Genomic DNA, 20,734 nt, shown 5'->3' with positions numbered 1-20,734 from the left:
GGTTTTTTGAGACAGGGTTTCTCTGTAGCTTTAGAGGTTGTCCTGGAACTAGCTCTTGTAGACCAGGCTGGCCTCGAACTCACAGAGATTCACCTACCTCTGCCTCCCGAGTGCTGGGATTAAAGGCGTGTGCCACCACCACCCCGCTAGGGATGAGGTTTTTCTTATAAAAAGCTTGGGGCTGGGGGTGCGGGGGTTGTGGTAGCACATCTTTAGTCCCAGCATTTGGGAGATGGAGACAAGCAGATCTCTGTGAGTTTTAGGCCAGCCTGATATCCAGAGAGTTCCAGGACAGCCAGGACTATATAATGAGACTCTGTCAAATATATGAATATAGATATTTTAAATATACAATATATATAAATATATTATATGCATACATATATACATATATGTCTTGCATTTATCTTTATATATATTATATATATATATATATATATATATATATATATATATATATATGAAACTTATTCCTGGCTCCAGCCTGCCTCCCAATGGATTTAGATTTGGGGTATCCTGCAGTCTGTGTGGGCGATCATCCTGACTCTACAAGTCAATTTTCTCACAAGAGACATTTCCCAAGTAGTTATACATGCATAAATGAGCCATCACTGCCCTGAAGGGCCAAATCAATTTTAAGTACCAGAAAATTAAGCAGATGATCCATGGCACTGCCCATGCCCTAGTTCACAGTAAAGAGAATAACAAGCCCTCTGGACTCTCATTTTGTTTTCCCTCCAGAAGCCGCTTTGCACAGTGAATACTTACAAGCAACACTCCAGAGACCAGCAGCCAGCAGGAGTGACACAGAACACAGCCCTGGCCATGCCAATAAGGTGGCCCTTAATATCTTCCAGGGACTTAATCTATTTCCAGGCCCATTGTAGACATTTACACTTGCAACAGGCTTCTGTTTGGTGGTTATGTACCCACATAACCGTGGGCTTCTGAAGAACCAAAGCCATGTCAGTCTACTCACGTTTTCCCAGCTGTTGGGAGTATTTGTTTAACTAGGCAAAGCTGTGTTACACTTGTTTAACTGTGTAAAGATGTACTGCATTTACACCAGTTATAACCTGGGCTCAGAGGGGTGGGGGTAGCAACTAGTTGACAGGCAGTAGAAGGGAGGAGCTTAGTGTGGATTTTATAGCTGGGGTGGGGTAGCATGGTTTTTGTTTTGTTTTGGTTTGGTTTTAGTTGGGGCGGTGTGGAAGGTGAGTGGCTTCCAAGATGCCAGTTAAGAGAGAAAGTTAGCCAGTTGCTACTCTCTCTGAGCTTGTAGGTTTTCACCCTAGCCTTTGAATCTAAAGATTTAGATAAAGCTGCCTTTAGTGGCAGCAATAGAGAGAGCCATTGTCTGGGTAAGCAGAATTCCTTAGTAGCAGGCTGCCAATAGTTTGAAGTGCAGCCTTAGTGCCTGCAACAGGCATTGTTAACCATCTAGCCAATATAGTGACAATGTCAACCCCAGGAGAAAAGTCTTCATTGCCTTCCTCAATTCACACCCTTTGTTTTGTGACACTATTCCTGGGGAGGTATGAACATAAGGTGTTTTTCTATATTGAAGCAGGTCCAAAAGTCAAAGGGAACCCTCACTCCAGATTCTGCTTGGAGCCTCTTGCCAGCAGAGAAGCAAGAGTTCCAGAACAATTAGCAATTGCTTAAGGTCCTCCTGCAGAAAAAAAACAAACAAACAAACAAACAAAAATTGCCGGGCGGTGGTGGCGCACACCTTTAATCCCAGCACTTAGGAGGCAGAAGCAGGCGGATCTCTGTGAGTTCGAGACCAGCCTGGTCACAAGAGCTAGTTCCAGGACAGGCTCCAAAACCACAGAGAAACCCTGTTTCGAAAAACCAAAAAAAAAAAAAAGAAAGAAAGAAAAAAAGGTCCTCCTGCAGTTTTCTCAGAATTTCACCAGAAATTCCATACAAGAACAAACTCTTGTAGGAAAGCCCCTAGTAGCTTCTAGTTTTACCTTATCAGATTATGCACAGCATTTCTGGAGCCATCTCTCTTCTTTCTCATCTAAAAACAGAAATAGGAATGGGGGATTTCTTAGCAGGCTTCTGAGATGTAACATGAGAACCACCAAAATGACATACATGGCTAATACTAAGACGATTGCTTATTCTCCCCGGGTGTGTCTTTTCCCTACTCTTCCTTGGGAAGCACGTACCCCTACTTGAATGTATCTTTATTCTGACTGCTTCTTTTTCTCTTAGCTCTCATACTTTAGCCTGTATTAAACTATCTTTCCGGGATGGAGACATGGTTCACTGATGAAGAGCAATTGTTGATCTTGCAGAGAATCCAGGTTCAGTTCCCAGAAACCACACCACACCTCTCATCTATCTGTAATTCCAGTTCCAGGGAACTAACACCATCTTCTGGTCTCTACAGGCAACAGACACACACACACACACACACACACACACACAGAGGGTTGTACATGTATATACGCAGGCAAAACACTCACATGCATAGGACCCAGGTTCCTAGCACCTGTATGGCAGATTACAACTGTCTGAGGCTCCAGCTCCAGGACACCTGACACCCATGGCAAAACACCAATGCACATAAAATAAATACAAATTATTTTTAAAGATCCTCTAACTCTGTTTCATTAATCTGCTACTTCTGAAATCTCTTATGGAAGTCATGAATCCTTGTTTTGCCTAAGTGGGGATCCCTAAAAATTCAGGTAAACTGCTCAGGCTTCTGAGAGTGGCAGTGAAGAACTGTGTCTTTGTCCCATCCCTGCTGACAAATAGAAATAGTTGCCCAGAATAAATTCCTATGGTTCCTTTGTTTTGGGGAGGTGTTGTTTTGGAAATATTTCCAAACTTTACATAGTCTGCTCCTTTAACAGCTAATCCAATGGAGCAAGTCAGGAACCTGACTTGGACTGCCCCAAGAAAGGTCAGTTCACTTTACGATAATCTACATTTTTCTTTCTAGAATCCCCACCTCCAATGCAGTCCCTAGAAGCTGAGCCACCATGAGGTTCAACTTAATCTACTCACCTTAGAAAGTTCAACTTTTTCTTTTACATGCTGGCCAGAACCTAAGTACACTTGTAAACTTCCTAACTGGGGCTGCAGGGGTGGCTCAGCAGTTAGGAGCAGAGTTAGTGTCCCACACCTGAAAGACCCCAGCTTAGCTGCTGTAATGCCATTTTGCAAGGCTTTCACACAAACAAATGTAAGTTCGAGGTAAAGTCAGTACTCCTAGACGGCCAAAACAGGATATCTGTGGTCAGACACCAGGCCTAGGAGGGGAACGAACAGCTCTGGGAAAAACTACATGTACCCTAGATAGGGCCAAGTCTGCTATTATTATCAAACCTTCATGTCTCTGGGAAACTTGTCCCCTAAATGAACCCATCGCCTCATTCGAACTGACCAATGAGATCCCTGTAACCATGCTTTGCTTCTGTATGCCTGCTTTTGCCACCCTTTTCCTATAAAAAGACCTTCTCCCAGCCTGCAGGCGCGCAAGTCCTCTGAAAGGACTTTGCTGCCCACAGGTACCTGTGCCACCCAATAAACTTCTTGCTAATTGCAGCCAGTGGTCTTGACTGTTCCTTGGGTTAGGGGTCTCCTCCTGAGGGAAGGTCCTCTCTGAGGGTCTTTCACACCTTTGATCCCAGCATTTGGAAAGCAGAAGCAGGTGGATCTCTGTACATACGAGACCAGCCTGGTCTACAGGATGAGTTCCAGGATTTCAGGACAGCCAAGATTACACAAAGAAGCCCTGTCTCATGGAGGGGAGGAGGGCACACGGGCTTCTGGTTCCAGCACCCACCTGATGGCTCACAATTGTAACTCCAGATCCTAAGGGATTCAATGCCCTCCACACTACTGAACACACAATGTGTACACACATGTAGACAAACAACTCATACACATAAAATGAAAATAAATGTTTACCAAAGATCAAAATTCCCAATGTAACACTGAAATTCCTTGCTCTCTTTCTTAAGCCCCTGCCCCCTGCCAAGAATCTGACCTCCTTCAGCCTTATTTCAAACAGCATGGCTTCTAGTCTCCATTCTCCTTCTTTACAGGCAGCTGCGAGGTTTATAGCTTGCCTGTCCTGAGGTTTTCATTTTAAACTCTAATAACTGGTCGGCAAGCTTCTGTTTGAGTCTGTTTTTTGTCCTCAAGCTTCCATTTGTGAGTGTTCTTAAATTCTCTTACTAATCAAACTAAGAACCTCAAGAGGGGATCCTGATTTCCAAGGTATTGTGATGGCTCTGCTGGAACCCCCCCCCCCCTAAGATTAATGGTAACACTTCTTTCACCCTTTCTTTTGGGGGAGGGAGGTGGTGGCACTGGTGGTAAGACAGTCTCTCTACATAGCCCTAGTTGTCCTGAACTCTCTTTGTAAACCAGGCTGACCTCGAACTCAGAGATTCCCCTGCCTCTGCCTCCCAGACCCCTAAGTGTCGCTGTGCTTACCCGCTACAGGTAATAAATCTTTGTCCACATTTTTTCTTGACTATCTTTGTTTTGGCAAAAGCCAACAGACTTTGCACTCATTAAGATGTGAACTCGGTTTGGTGACAGTGAGTGCCACACCACTGTTTGCTGTGTTTACTGTTTGCTGCTACACTGTGGACCCAGTGCCTGATGTCAGCGCTGAGTTTTCAGAAAACGGCAATTCAGTGAATGAAAGTATATCATCTTTGAATATGGGCACCTATTCAACAGCACAGTTTCAAAGATTACATAAGAAAGTGCATGCAAATGTTGATTTTTATACTGGGGTAATAATAATAAATACGGCCTGGTAACTACCTATGGCTGATCTTCCGGGGATGTCTTTGGTATTCTAAATTAAAAACTTGATCGCGTGTTTTATTTACGGCTTTGTCTTAGCAGCTAACGGTTGCGTTTCCAATATGAAAGCAAAGTCAATACTCCAAGCCTTCTCTCTAGGACGTCCTGGCATTCTCTTCACCAACCTTCTCTCTTCACCAAATACGTCAAGGATTTTCGTGTCTGGAAAACCGTTACCAGGATACCAGGACCCTTCTCACTACTTCTCTCAACTTCCTCAGGACCTGTATTAGCCATTCAGTCAGTCAAAACTGTTCGGCTTGGAAATAAACAGGGAAAGTACCCAAGCGCCAGCACGGAGACCCTAACTGCACAAGCGAAATGGGACGCGCGAGGGGCGCGCGGCCCTCTGGGAATTGTAGTCTCGGGAGGCACAATCAGGTGGAAAACAGCCCAAGAGTTTGCGGAGGCGGGACGAGCAGAGACGTAAAGCCACGTGAAACCTTCTGGGAGCTACAGTATTAAACTCTGGTGTTGCTCTCAACTTTCTTCCTGCGGTTCGCGACAAGTGACGAACCGGGTTTGATCCTGGTCAAGTTCTGGAAACTATGCTCAGACTCCCTCGCAGCCACAGCACGAGGATCCCGTGCGCTGACCGGACAACCAGAGGACGAGACCGGAAACGCACGCACGGGCCTCTGGGAGGTGTAGTCGGCGCGCAGGCGCATTCTCGACTGGTAGCTGCGGCCTTTGTTTGGCGGTTCAACGGTAAGATGGGGGCGCTGGGTGGGGAGGGGGCGGGCTGGGCGGGAGGGGGGAGGGATTTGAGGCCTCTAGGGATCTTGGGGTCTTTGAGGAGGAGCTCGGCCCCGGGGTCTAAGCATTGCCCCAGACTTGGAATCCCCGAGCTCGGAGCCAATACTGAAGTGATTGAAAATAGCCAGTCCTCCCAGAAAGGGAAGGACTTTAGTCCCAACTTCCCAGCTGCGTAGGACTCTGGAAACAAATCGAATGCCGCCCCGGGTTGTCAGTCGCCATTCTGATGCTTACATTAATACCGCGAATGAGTTGGGGAGATGCTGAGTAGGGAAAGTGCAAGCATGAAAAACTGAGTTGGAACTCCCAACCCTATGTAAAACCAGCCGGATAGTGGGCTAACTTCTGTCCGTAATCCCAGTTTTAGCAGGGCTTGACGAGAAATCCCTAATATCCAGCAATGAATAACACCAACAAGCTTCTACAGTACTAAGTTTCCACGATTTTTTCAAAATGTCTTTAGTGTTAGTTAACCCTCCCTGTATTTCATCATCTACCATGTCCTCCTATCCCCCATCCCAATTTAAGACTTCCTGTACTATTATTCCCCGTTAAGCGTCTATACTACTTTATTCTGTTACAAATGTACTGGCTTCTATGGGTATTTCAAATGAAACACATTTCCTAAGATTCAAAGATAACACCCACAGATAAAACATCGAGTTTTGTCTTTTTAGGTCCGAGTTGCCTCAGAATGATTGTTTCCAGCATTATCCATTTATCTGCTAGTTTACTAATTTCATTTTTCTTAGTAGCTTATAGTAAGTATTCCATTGTGTGAATATAGCACATTTGCATTATCCATTCATTGTTTGATGGACATTTAGGCTGTTTCAATTTCCTGGCTCTTGTGAATAGAGCAGCAATAACATGGATGAACAAGTACCTTTATAGTAGGATACAGCGTCCTTTGGGTGTAAATCTGAGAGTGATGTAGAGGCTCTTATCATAGATGTATTTCTAGCCCTTGGAGGAACCGCCACAGATTTCCATAGTGGCCGTGCCAGTTTGCACTCCCTGTGGCAATGAATAAGTGATCCCTTTTCCCCACATCTACACCAGCATTTGTTGCTGAGATTATAGCTTTTCCCCCATGTATGTGTATGAGTGATTTTTATGCATGTATGTATGTGCACCATGTGTATGCCAGGTTCCCAGAGAAGTCAGAAGAGGGCATAGAACCCAATAGAAGTGGTCTTACAGATGGCTGTGAGCTGCCACACAGGCGCTGAAACTGAACCTGGGTTCTTTGTAAAAGTAGTAAACTGGGGCTGGAGAGATGGCTCAAAGGTTAAGAGCATTGCCTGCTCTTCCAAAAGTCCTGAGTCCAATTCCCAGCAACCACCTGGTGGCTCACAGCCATCTGTAATGGGGTCTGGTGCCCTCTTCTGGGCTGCAGGCAGACACACAGACAGAATATTGTGTGTATATAATAAATATTTTTTAAAACGTTTTTTTTTTTAAAAAAAAGTAGTAAACCCTTTACCACTGAGCCACCACTCCAGCGCCTGAATTATGTTTTCTCAAGCTGTCTCTCCCTCTTCCTGTGCCAAGCATTTTGTTTTATTAAATTAAGCGTACCGGTTGAAGCATCCTTAATCTGAGAGTCTAAAATTTTTGCACATTTCAAGCCCAAAAAAACTATGCAAAAATTCCAAACTTCAAAAATCCTTAAAATCTGAAACACATCTGGTTCCAAGCATTTCAAATAAGAATATCCATGAATAATTTTGGCCCACAGGTGTCCAGCTTGACAGTTTTTGCAGATATCCCGTTCCTCACTGCCCAGACACAACTGCCGTAAGGGTATCTCCAGGAGAGCAGTTTCTGATGTACCCTGATTTGCCCATAATTCTTTGCCACTTTACTGTTAATTCCCAAATACCATTTTATTTTGTGACCCAGTAGTTAACAGCATATGTAGAGGACCAAAGTTGGGTTCTTAAGTATGCCATGAGGTAACACACAACCACCTGTAACTCTAGCTCCAGGAAAATCTGGTGTCTCCACCCACACACGCACACACACGCACACACATATATAGTTAAAGATAAACTTTTAAAAGATTTTTCTTCATCTAAGATGCTTGAAACTACCTTATAGCCTAAGATATTGTTCCCTATTTACATATTTCAGGAGGCCACCTAGACTCTATAGGAAAATTTGACTTTCACTTCAACTGGAGAGAACCCTTCTGGCCTGTTTAATGTTCCTATTAACCAGCTGCCCGACCAGAAATGAGTCTAGACTGGCTCAGCCAAGGACACTCAATCAGGAACAAGGACCCAAGAGGAGCTGGGGCAAGTGGAATCTTCCCAGTGGATCCTGTACCACACTATGATGCTGCAGACCTTTGGTCCTCCCTGACCCTGATGGTTTGCTCACATTGTAAACTTTAGTTCTTCTGAATTAAAAATGGGTGTGGTGCTTACATTTAAAAGCAAATAGCTGGACTGTATCTTGGGCTTCAGGAACTTGATTACTTAATTGTAGGGAATATCAAATAGAATAAATTTTATTAAGTCACAGACCTGACCTGAAAATACCAGAAGCAGAGAAACACAAGGTGAGTGAGATGCATTGGCCCTGTGCTTGTAAAACCTCAGAGTAGACTTGGGTCATTCCTTTGTGTTCTCAGGAGTCCTCTTACTGTTTACCACCACTATCTTAAGTCTGTTTGGGCTGCTGTAACAAAATAGAGGAGTCAATTATAAACAATAGAAATGTATTGCTCTCAGTTCTGGATGCTGGGAATTCCAAGAGCACAGTACCAGCAGATCCTGTGTCTTGTGAAGGCTTATTCATCATTAATGGCACCTTGCTGCATCATCATATGGCAGAAAGAACAAAGAAGGGATTCAAGAGATGGCTCAGTAGTTAAGAGCACTTACTGTTCTTGAAGAAAACCTAGGTTGTGTTTCAGTTTTATTTAGTATGTGTATCTGTTGGAATGTATGTCATGGTGTACAAATGCCGGCTGAGTTGGGAACAGGGTATCAGATCCTTTGAAGCTAGAGTTACATGTAGTTGTGAACACATAACATGGATGCTAGGTCACACACATCCTAGGCAAGTCCTCTACCACTGAGCTATGTCCTAGACCCCCTAGACCTATTTCAATGTGAGTGAAACTTTGCAGAATTGGTGCTTGGTCAGGAAGGAGGACACACAATACATAAAGTAAGGATAATGTAAAATTATTGGTTTTTAATAACTGCTAATAAAATAGATTATGGTAAGTGCTAAGAAAATTAGTAGTTTCATCATTTGAACAGTGGTCCTTTATCAGTTTTCAAGAAGGATAAGAAATACTGCCCTGTTCTGACAGTATGTCTGCCAAGCACTTACTAGGATGGGGTACAGTTGTTGCCCAGATGGACAGAATCTCTGCCCTGTAGGGATCCTATTTCTTCCCTGGTTCGCAGAACAGTTAAATTTTCTGTTATTTTGAGATGTTTTCCTATATAGTCTAAGCTGGCCTCAGACTTTCATTATTTTGTGTTTGTTTGTTTGTTTTTTTTGAGACAGGATAGCCCTAGTCATCCTGAAACTCTGTAGAACAGGCTAACCCAAATTCAGATTTGCCTGCCTCTGTCTCCTGAACACTGGGATTAAAGGGGTGTGCCACCACCCAAACACTTTCAATACTTTTGATCCTACTGCTTCAACTTCTTGCATACTAGGAACACAAGCTTGTGCCTCCATTCTGGATAAAATCTATATAAATTTAAATTTTTATTTTATGTATATGAATATTTTGCTTGCATGCATGTATGTCTATGTCCCATATGTATGCCTGGTGCCTACAGAGTTCAGAAGAGGGCATTGGATTCCCTGGAACTGTAGTTAGTTATAGATGGTTGTGGGCTGACATGAATGCTGGAAATTAAACCTAAGTCCTCACAAGAACTAGTATTTTTAGCTACCACAGCATCCCTCCAGCCCCCATAAAAATTATTTTTTAACTTACATACAAAACTCACACAAGCTACATACCCAAAAAAAACTCTTCTTTTGGAAAGGGTTTTAAGGCACATTTCTGTTTCATATTTCTTTCAGATTTAGAAATCAGATTTTCAGATCCAAAACAAAGTATCCCTGGAAAATTGTCCAACAGCATTTTTTCTGATAGGAAAACTGGGGGGGGGGGGGCACTTCAACAGTGTAGGTCCCTAGAATATAGGTATGAGGTAAATGAGGCAGGTGATTGTCATTCCTGTGAAAATACCCACTTAGAAGGAGAATGGGTCTGAGGAAAACTTGAGTCTAGGTACTGATCTCTCAGCTCAACCAATAATTATAAAAAGCGAGACCTGCCACATGTGGGAACACAGAAAGGGAGAAGCTGGACTCAAATGATCAATCAAAAATTGATACAAAAAAGAAACTCTAGAAATGCCAGAAATGTCTAAAGGCCTTAGTGACAGTTAAGCACTCACTGAACATCACCAAATACACACAGGAGGTAGAAGACCTTACTCATGTCATGAATGTGAAGATGCTGCAAAACAGTTCGGCACTAACCAAACACTAAACAAGCCACACCGATGGAAAACCGTGTACGTGTTCTGTGTGGAAGGACATTCAACCAGATTGCCCTACTGATCCAGCCCCAGAGAACTCACAAAGGTGAGAATCCATATGAATGTAGTAAATGTGGGAAATCCTTCAGCTTCAGATCCTCCTTCAACCAGCATGAGCAGACTCACATAGTTGAGAAACCCTCTGAGTGCAGTGAGTGTGCGAAGGCCTTTCAGCAAATTATCACCTCACCCAGCACCTACAAACCACACTAACAAGAAGCCCTATCTTTGGGAATATGGCAAGGCCTTGAGCCATAGCTCATCCCTGACCAAATACCATCAAATCCACACTGGAGAGAAGCCCTATGGCTGCTATGAGTGGGGGAAAGCCTTCACCCACATCACACCATTGATTCAGCATCAGAGAACCCACACAGGAGAAAAGTCCTATGAATGCAGTGACTGTGGCAAGGCTTTCAGCCACAGCTCAACTCTAACAGAACATCAGCAAATTCATAGTAAGGAAAAGCCCTATGAAAAGCCAGCTTGCTCCCCTCATTCAGCATCGGAGGAGCCACACAGGAAAGAAGCTCTATGAATGTAGTGAACGTAGTGCCTTCAGCCAGAGTTCCCTTCTCATAGAGCACCAAAGGATTCACACCGAGGAAAAGCCTTTGAAGCACAATGAATGTGGGAAATCCTTCAGCCACAGCTCATCACTCACACTGGGGAAAAGCCCTATGAGTGTCCTGATTGTTCCAAGCCCTTCAATCAGAGCACCAGAGAATCCACAGGAGAGAAACTATACAAGTGTAGGGATTCTGGCAAAGCCTTCACACACAGCCCTTCTCTTACCAAGCACCAGAGAATTCATACCTAATCCACATTTTAGATAGATAGATAGATAGATAGATAGATAGATAGATAGATAGATAGATAGATAGATAGATAGATAGATATACACATATATAGAGATATATATTGCACATCATACTCTTGAAGTGGTACTTAAGAATATAGTTCAAGTTGACGCTGATAACCCTAGAAAATACAACGGCAAAATGTTTTTAAAATAAATGACATCTTCATGAAATTTCTATGAATATTTGACTATCTAAGCACACAGCTGGTTTTTTAAATAAATTGATAAGTGTATACCCCTAGCAGCATGCTCTTAGTTTTACAATCAATTAACTAATGTGCAATCAGATTTAAAAGCCTCACACATTTTTAGATGACTTCACTCTGTTCTCAAACTTTACTATACAACACATGGGTATTAGAAATGCAAATAATGCTGTTTTATGAAAAAGAGGAAGATTTATTCAGTTAAGCTACCATCTTATGAACAATAGTCCCTCAACTGGAACCCTATGTTCCCTAAAATTTCTTTTTTGGAAATTGTACAATGTACAAACTAATTCTTTCCTGAGCTTTTCATTGATTGTTTATCTCAATGTCCAATAATGTTTTGTTGTTGTTGCTACTATTCTAGCATTTTGTTTTTTAGATAAAGTCTCGGATAGCCCAGACAAGCCTTGAACTTGTATGTGTGGCCTAAGCTGGCCTTGAACTCTTCTTGGTGCCCCTGCTGCTATCTCCTAATTGCTGGGAGTACATCACTATGTGTGATAAACTTTTGCTTTTATATTCAACTTGGAAGCTCTTGGATGGGGAGGGGGGATGTTGTTGTTGTTTTTATTTTTCTTCCTGTGCAACTTTAGAGTTTGTCCAGACCAGGTTGGCCTCTAACACACAAGGGATCGCCTGCCTCTGCCTCTTGCATGCTAGATTTAAAGATGTATCACCACTGCCCAGTTGAAAACTCACTTTAATATTTAGCTTCAACACTTTGTTTTTATATTTAACTTGAAAGTCCACAATATTTCATTGAACCCTAAATCCACAAATAGTCTTCTAAAAACCACAACCTGTAAATGGTGACTTGTCATATTTGTTAGAAAGGATATCGGCTGGTTTTGGTCCTCAACCATCAATAATGTTTATATCAGATGATTTTATTTTGTAATCACAGTGCTAGAATATATATTCCTAACTATTCTACAGTTTCTCTTGGGGTACCACATGTTTTAGTCTCCCAACTCTGTTCTTTGGTATGCCTGTGGGATGCTTTTTTGGAACTGAAGTTTTAAATGTGGAATGTGGTGGCACATACCCATAATCCCAGCATTAGGGAAGCTGAGACTAAAGTACTGCCAAGTTCAAGGCTATCTTGGGTTATATAGTGAGACCCTGTCTCAAAAACTGTACGAGTTGGAAATGGAGCTCAATGGTGTGCATGGGTACTTGCCTAGCAAGTACCTACCACAAGGCCCAGGATTTCACCCCTGAAACAGGAAAAAACAAAACTGAGCCAAACATGTGAGTGAAAATGTTGTGATAACACCCTTTATTCTATATGCTAACCTAAAAGTTGCTCTAATGTAACTACCATACACACACACACATTGTCTCAAGGGCTGGCATTTGATAATCTATAATCCCAGCACTATGAAAGCAGAGATAGAATCACAGACTCAGGGCCAGCATGGACTATAGCAAGAGACACTGCCTCAAAAATATAAAATTTAATTTAATTTTCAAAACTAACCTAGTTGGTGGCCTATAATCCCAGTACTTGGGAGATCAAGACAGGAGGATCAGAAATTCAAGGTCATTCTAATTACTTTGCAAAGTCTGAGCTGTGAGACCCCATCTCAAAAAAAACACCACACACAAAAAAAGCAAAAAATCCAAACCTACATAACTACAAAAAGCAGGTGCAGTTAATATTTACCACTATGCGCCATGTTACCATTCTGACATACAAAACTTAGGTATAGGCTCTCTTTGAATCTAATGTGCTAATCACTTCCAGCAGTCAGTTCATTGGACTACATTTAGGTGCTAACTGGACATGGGTACCCACCTTACCAGACACAGCAATTCAATAGCTGTCCTTTCTTCAGCTCTTCTGATCTCCTTTGTTACATGACTCATCCTTTCTCTGCTTCTTCCTTGGGTGACTACAGATAGAACACATAGGAAAGATCAGTTTAAGTGGCTTAATAGGCTCTTGGACCTAAATCTAGTTGAAAAATATATACTGCTCCAGAAATCCATTGTCCATTCCAGTAACAAAGAAAGTAAAAAAAAAAAAGAGAGAGAGAGAGAGAGAGAGAAGTGAGCTTGTAGAATGCTGAGAACAACTGATAAACATGGAGGGAGAATCACTTTGTAGATTTCATGGTAAGGACTTGATTTAGGAAATTGCCAATGATAAATACAGGGCTAGAATTTTGATTAAGAGTAGAATACTTACCTTATCTCAGAGTATCTCCTCACATATTGCTTAAACACTCCAAACAGGTGAGCAAATCAGGTATCACAACAGGCGCACATGGGCATAGCACATCCTCAAGACGGAGGAAGTATGTTCACTTGCAAAGCATGGGTGCATTGGGTAGAGTAGTAGTCACAGCAGGTCTGGGTAAGGGGTGCACGGAGATCCTTTTATACTCTTATTTTTGTGCCTTTCCTGGAAGTTCAACTTAAGAATAGAAAGATACAGACCTCCCACTGGTTTGCTTACACAAAAGAAACTGGAGATGGAGTACTAGAATGTAGCCCAGGAAAATCTCTCAGTGACAGTAGGAGAAAGCAGGCTGACTGGTATGTATTTGGAATGGAATTAGGAAAACACATTGAGACTTTTTTACCAGAAGAAAATTTAGCTCAGCTTAGCAAAGGGAACCACCTAAATAGGCAGTGCCAGGATCCTTATGGGTGATGAGGCCATCTGATCAGTTTTCTCGAAGGCAGCAATTCTCAACCCTCCTAACACTGCAGCCCTTTAATACAGTTCATGTTGTGGTGATCCCAACCATAAAATTTTGTTATAGTTGCTACTTTATAACTAATTTTGCTACTGTTATGAATCATAATGTAAATATATGATATATAGGATATCTGATACATGACCCCCTAAAGGAGCATAACTCGTAGATTGAGAACCACTGCTCTAAGATTTGTGAGTGAAAGTGATTTGAGTCTTCTCCCAGGTAAAGAGCACAGACTTTTCCGTATGTTCCTAGAGTCCCAATAGAAAGAAAGCTACAGCAGGGAAGGTGTCTGGATCAAGGAAGCAGCTGCCCAATAAAAACCAAGGAACAATAATATGAATGAAGAAATAAATACTTTATTATGGTAAGCCTCTGGTTTGGGGGTTACACAAATTGCCTCCTCAAACACTGACAGACACCTTTCTGTATCTGCATGGCAATTAAATTTATGGTAAGGCAACAGAAACAATGCTATAAACTGAAGTTAAAGCAAAACCTCAAGATCACCTATGTAGGCCACATTTGGTTCTTAGTTCAGATACAGATCATTTCTTCAACCTTTGTTAGTATTTTTAAACCTCTTTTGATCATACCCCTAATAAATACATTTAACATGGTAGCCAGCTCTCATTATTAGATACACAGCTGAGAAGTTTCACAAAACAATACTTGCCTTTGCTGCATGATGCATTCTGACCTACTTTATTCTACTTCATTGCTTTGTAATGCCAGTGGCCATCCACTAACTGGATTTCACAATTTCACTAATGGGCTGAAACGCACAGTCCAAAAATCAGCAATTTTTGTGATCTTTGCAAGCAACTCCATATATTAAAATACATGTAACTTGAACTCAGGAACAATTTTTACTTTTGAGGATTCAGAAGTAAACCTGACATTACATATTTACAAAAAGGCCAAATAGATGTGTGAACAGACAGGGAGCTCAAGGAGAAGCAACTGAGGCAAGGAATGCTCAAGAAAACACCACATACTTTAAGGCAACGTAATACTTTGTACAATGTCAAATGACCAGAGTATGTGTGGTATTAAAACACTGCAGAAATGGAGTTTTCCCTCATATCTGATGCCTTACAGGATAGGACATTAGCCCAAAGTATGTTTCTAAGATGAGGGCTTCCTGTGGGCCACACCCATTTCCAGTTGCTTTCAGTCCATGAGCATCCAGAAAGTAACACAGATGTGCCCATAGATACCACAGGAAGCCACCACCACACATGCGCCTTAAGAACACTCATGCTACAACTGTCATGTCATGGGATACTCATAGCAGAGTTCCTCATCTGACACCTCAGATTGTACAGGGAAAACTACCCACACACTAGGAGCTGTCAATCCTCTCACCAGTGGCTTTGCTTGTGGCAGAGATGGGCACTGAGCGTGGCTTTTCTTTTTTTGTATGTGACTCTTCCAGTGCTTGACCACAGCCAAGCTGAACTGGAAGGGGTCCTAGCAGTCCTGGCTTACATAGCATGTCTCAGTGCTGTGGCTCTTGTGATGCTCTATAAGGTTCGAAATCCATGCAAAGGCCTTGCCACATTCACTACATGTATAGGGGTTCCCTTGGGATACATGAAACTCATCAACTGCAGGGCATCGCACAGCAGAAGTTCCTTGGTCCTGCCCAGAATCACGGCCACCCACATGGAGCCCCTTCCCTGCATCAAATGGCAGCTTGTAGCTGCTGGTGCTGGACGGACACTCAGGGTCCTCTTCGTCCTCGTCATCTGGATGAGGCCTCTTTGTCCCAGTGCCTTTATGTGGTGTAGCCTTGTCCTGGGCTGATTGCTGGATGACTGATTGCCTCTGGGGACTGGCAGGACTTGAATCCTCATTCTCAGCATCCAGAGCCTTCTGAGGTTGCTGTTCCTCCTGGGCAGTGTCTATCGAAGGACTAACAGGAACATCCTCTGAAAGCCTCTCCATCAGTGTCTCCCCCATGGAGACTTCCTCACACACATTTCCTTTGCTTTCCTGCTGCCTCGTACTGTCTGAAATAAAGTCCAAATGTGAGCAGTCCTACTTCCCAGGCTCTGAGACAGAAACTGACTTGAGCAGAAATCAAGAAAACAAAGTGTGATGCCCAAAGGGCATCAGATAAGAACAATAGCAGGCACAGCCTAACCCCTTTACAACTCAGAATCATACAACAGCTGAGTGCAGTATCGCAGGCCTCACAGGACCCCTCCCAGTCTGCATGCCCTTCTTTAACAGTCTGAATGTCTGCAGAGCTCACTGCTGACCATCACACCCAGTGTGTTTGGAGGTTAAGGTGGTCATGTAACTCTAGTCTATTCTGGTCAGAAGTTTGAAAGGTGAGGAGGAGCCTGCTTCCTGCTGTGGTGGATTCAGATCTGAAGCAGCCTTTCTGGCTGAGGTGACTTGCAATGGAAGGTGCAAAGAACTATGAGAGGGTCCAGGGGACATGTCTGTCACTAGTAAGAACCAAAGGAGTCTTGGTAAGCCATCCAGTTATATCCATGGCCTTCAATGAACCAAAGTCTCTGGCTTGGCCCTGAAGTCATCCGTGGCCAATGGAACAGTAGTATGCACACGAAACATGCAGAGGTGTGGTACGTGCTTACCCTCTGGGATTCTCCCAATGAAACCCAGCAGTCTATGAGAAAACCAAAGCCAGTCCTTTGGAGAGGTAATGGGTGGGGGAACAGGTCCACAGTGTCAACTCAGCTCCACTGAGAGCCTTTGTCATCCAGGCAGTGTATGGGAAACCATTCCTAGATTTGAGCCTCTAAATGATGGTGGCTTTATGTGTGCCTTCAGAACTACCAAAAAAAAGTACAGGGGCCACAAAGTTAAGCTCAGTCAGCTGACAGATCACAAATGTGTAGTCTTTTGGGTAACATGTTTTAGAGGAGCTCACTATGCAGCAAGAAATAATGCAATGGCATTCTGTCCCCACACAATGGACAGGAAAATGAAGACAGTCAAAGCTAGTGTATCTGCTGAGGCTAATGGAAATGTGAGGAGCCCCATCAGCTGTAAAAGAGACTTGTACCCTTTATACCCCCACCAGGCTCACATCTATCACCACTCAACTCAACCTCACCTGGGAGGCTGCCTCCTGGTAGTTCTTCTGCCACACAACATTCCTCTGGTTCTGTCTCCAGCGTGGAGGATGGACCAGCCTGGAAAAACTGACACTCTGAGGTTTAGAGAGAAGAAAGTAAAGGAATCATGAGAAAGCTAAGAGGCTTCATGTCCTTTTGGGTCTCTGGGACCCAGACTGCAACTACCTTTTTCTCTGCATTAGGACAATTCCTGTCCATTCCCCTGTCCCGTCCTGTCCCCCTCCACCACCATCAAAGCTGCCCTCTAGTCAGAGGCCCTGAAAAGCTGAGGTTTCTAACAAAGGCAGCAGAGGCAAAGAGGAGGATCTTATAGGAGGCTGGAGGCTGCCTGTGAGCAGGTAGGAAATGGAGAATGTCCAGAGGAAAGCACAGCTGAAGACATAGCATAAAATGGACTTGGTAGCAGAGTACATGCCGTTTGTGAGATCTTGGGTCAATCCCCAGTACAAAAAAACTAAAATACAGAATTAGAACTATAATAAAGACCTCCAGAGTCTAGATACGAGCTTCCCTGCAAAGAGCTTCAGTGAAAGATGATTCCCCAGGCCCTGCTCTGCATTAACAAAGTGGGAGTGCTTAGAGGATTGGAGTCAGTAGGCCTTTCCGAATCCAGACACTTCAGTTCTCACAGGCCAAGGCTGCAAACAGAGCCCTAGAGCCCAGAGAGAACTTAAAAGTGTAGACCAGGACAAGTAGAGAACTTGGCAAACAAATCCTAGTTCAAAGACACTTAAAACATGTTCAGCTCCAAACATTTAAATCACCCTTGGTGATTCAACTACAGTTCTTGGGACAGTCAGAATCTTCCATGCCAATACTTCTAGAAGAGGATGCAGGACAGAACGTGAGCCAGTGGGAGGTAGGTCTCACCCAACAGGAGCAGCTTGCTGTAACTGGTCAGGTTATCTTCTGTGGAGTCCAGGTTGTCCCATTCTGACTGTAGAGACTCCTGTGGAAATGGTAACGGTTTCTAAAACAGCAGCTCTGACCCACCCCACGTTATACTGAAGCAATGCCCTTCCTTAGGTTCTATCCTTGAGTTTCCACAAGGACAGCTTTCTTAGCAGTAGCATTATAGATGTTTGGGTCCATAATCCTTTGCTATGACAGAGCATTAATATTAAGAGAAGGAGCACAGTCAGAAGGGAAAGACCATGTGTGTGGCTGGACAAGATCAGCCTCCCAGGGCAGTAGTGGCTCCTTTCCTCACCTTTGGCTCAGCTGTGACAGAGTTGGCCTCTTCATTCTTTTCTCCCTCTAAATGTTTTTCATCCAGATGTACAGATTCCAGAGTAGGCCAGGCTGGAAGAAGGGGAGCTAAGGAGACAAGTTCTCAGTGGCTGTGTCTCCAAAATAAGCATATCCCACTGCCTCCCACACAGGCCCCGGGACAAATGTAGAAAGGCTTCCTCCTGTACATATCACAGGTCCCAAAGCTCAGTGGACACTACATTTGTCTGCGACTGACAGAGCAACATGGACACAAAAATAAAGAAACATGAAGACAGTCGGATGGTGGTGCATGCCTTTAATTCTAGTACTCGGGAGGCAGAGGCAGGAAGATCTCTAAGTTTGAGGCCACCACTGAAGCAATTCAGGTCATGAAGGAAGAACTTTTTTGTGCCAACTAAATTGGTAGAAAATGTTAGACACCCAGGGCAACTATGCTGGCTTTAAATGTATCACAAAGGTTATGGATAACTGCATGGTTAAAGTGTATATGCCCTCCATCCAGAGGTTGTTAGAAAACCATACCACGCACGCTAGAGTGCCTACAGTAAGGCATGATGTTGCAGCCCATTTCTGAAAAGCAAAATGGAGAGGCTGAGTATGTGGAATGCCGAGAGGTGAGGAGCCAAAACTTTGACCACAGCTGCCCTATTTGAGTAACAAATATGAGGGCACAACTAATCAATATAGAAGTAGAAAAAGACGAGATCTCCTGAGTAAACTGGGAGCGTGGGGATCATGGGAGAGGGCAGAAGGAGAGGGGGCAGGAAGAGAGAGAAGTGGAGAAAAATATATAGCTCAATAAAAACAAAAATGTGAGGGTGCAAGTACACCATGGTCCTATAGACCTTCTGTATGCATGTGTATATGGAGAAAGACATGAAAGGACATCCTCCAGGATGGGGTAAGGACAAAGAAAACTTTTTTGGCAGTACTGAGGTTTTAACCCAGAACCTTATGCTGCTAATGGGCACACTCCTATGCTGGCATTGAAATATATCTACAATGAAATTATTTCTTGGTTAATAACCATGTAAGGCTGACAAAATTTGCATGACAAGTTGAGCAAAAAATAAAAAATAACACATCTAACATACACATTGACCTACAGAAACAAGTCCCAACTACAGTACACATCCATGCCTTGTTACCTGACCTCTCCCTGGTTTTCATGGCACCTCACTACATCCTCCCTTTCCCAACCACAGACCTCCATCTATCTCCTTAATGAAAGCCAGGTGAGGCTAGAGAAATGCTGCTACTTACACGTATCACGGCGTACAAGGATGTCCCTAGGTCTTAGGTCTCTGCTGGGACCCGACAACCCACGTGGTAGCAGCAGGGGCTCAGGACACCTCTTATAGTCTCCCTCGCTGAATGAAGATAATGACCCACCTGGGGAACACAACATCATTCCTGTTACAATCAAGGCAATAGTGACTCCAATAGGTTGAGACACATGGTAACAACCACACAGCAAATCCTCAATGGGCCAGGTATGGACCCAAGGTATGACCCAAGCCCCTAGGCTCCCAGACACCATCACCACCCATCTCTCAGGCCCCACCCTTAAACATAGAGGAAACCCCCAGCTAGCAATGCACCTAGAATATTTACCTAGTTTTTAAGAGCCTGGTACCTGCCTTTGATTGCCCTCCATTTCGCCTCCTTCCTAACATCTGGAAAGCAAATGTGAGGGCAGGAACCCAAGGCAGCTGTCCTAGTCCATGAGGTAACCTGATGGAGATGCCACTGGGCAGAGATGTGGGGGCTTGGATCCCTGGAGACTGAGGAGCTCCCTTACCAGCTCAGGGATGGTTGTTTCTGTGCCCCTTAACACATGGGGTGACTACACTCTCAGGAATGCCACGGCTGGGGTCTGAACTCTATGTTGCAGATTCCAGTCCTTCCAGGACCTCCTGCCCGTCTCCTCTAAGGCATGCTTTCTTCTGGGGTGGCAGCCTCACCTGGCTCCTCCAGGATATCAGAGAGACCCTCCACCAGGGAGGCAGCCTTCTCACAGTTCTCAGGATACTGGGCTACCACCCAGGGACGAACCCTGTCTGGCAAGATGCCCAGAAACTGCTCCAGAACCAGCAGCTCCAGGATCTGCTCTTTGGAGCAGGCCTCGGGCCGCAGCCACTGGCGGCATAGCTCATGAAGCTGGGCCAGAGTCTGGTGAGGTCCAGCTGCCTCCTGGTAGACAAACTCCCGAAAGCGTAGGCGGGAAAACTCCAGGTCAGCAGCAGATCTTTCAGTGCTGGTTTCTGTTTCCTTCTGCTGGGCAGGCTTTTCCTGTTGGCTGGATTCCTCCTGTTGGTTAGGTTGATCCTTTTGGCTAGGCTCTTCCTGTTGCCTGGATTCTTCCGGCTGGTTAGGTTCTTTCTGTTGCCTGGGTTCTTCCGGCTGGTTAGGTTCTTCCTGTTGGCTG

The 20,734-nt window shown here is 43.9% G+C and overlaps 1 protein-coding gene and 1 long non-coding RNA gene across 7 annotated transcripts in view; one reads left to right on the top strand and one right to left on the bottom strand.

Annotated features, from left to right (window-relative positions):
* Positions 1-5,499: 5,499 nt before the first annotated feature.
* LOC106144168 lies at positions 5,500-8,028 on the top strand. Its single transcript, XR_001229256.1, has 2 exons — positions 5,500-5,550; positions 7,735-8,028. It is a non-coding gene; the product is annotated as an uncharacterized LOC106144168 (long non-coding RNA).
* Positions 8,029-14,299: 6,271 nt separating this feature from the next.
* Zscan18 (zinc finger and SCAN domain containing 18) overlaps positions 14,300-20,734 on the bottom strand; it is a 13,226-nt gene continuing 6,791 nt past the window's right edge. For 2 of the 6 annotated variants that reach the window (XM_026786199.1, XM_026786200.1), the window contains 6 exons: positions 20,271-20,724; positions 19,570-19,719; positions 18,284-18,390; positions 17,944-18,022; positions 17,052-17,147; positions 14,300-15,975 (listed from right to left, as the gene is read on the bottom strand). In XM_026786199.1, the coding sequence (XP_026642000.1) occupies positions 15,434-15,975; positions 17,052-17,147; positions 17,944-18,022; positions 18,284-18,390; positions 19,570-19,719; positions 20,271-20,724 (1,428 nt within the window). In that variant the 3' untranslated portion in view covers positions 14,300-15,433. Of the gene's footprint in view, positions 15,976-17,051; positions 17,148-17,943; positions 18,023-18,283; positions 18,391-19,569; positions 19,720-20,270 lie in introns of all 6 variants that reach the window. The other 4 variants (XM_026786202.1, XM_026786203.1, XM_026786201.1 and 1 more) reach the window with 4 other exon arrangements.

Source organism: Microtus ochrogaster, linkage group LG4 (assembly GCF_000317375.1).
Source record: "Microtus ochrogaster isolate Prairie Vole_2 linkage group LG4, MicOch1.0, whole genome shotgun sequence".
Classification (NCBI taxonomy): domain Eukaryota; kingdom Metazoa; phylum Chordata; class Mammalia; order Rodentia; family Cricetidae; genus Microtus; species Microtus ochrogaster.
Note: the sequence above shows the minus strand (reverse complement) of the source record. Positions and strands in the feature narration are given on the sequence as shown.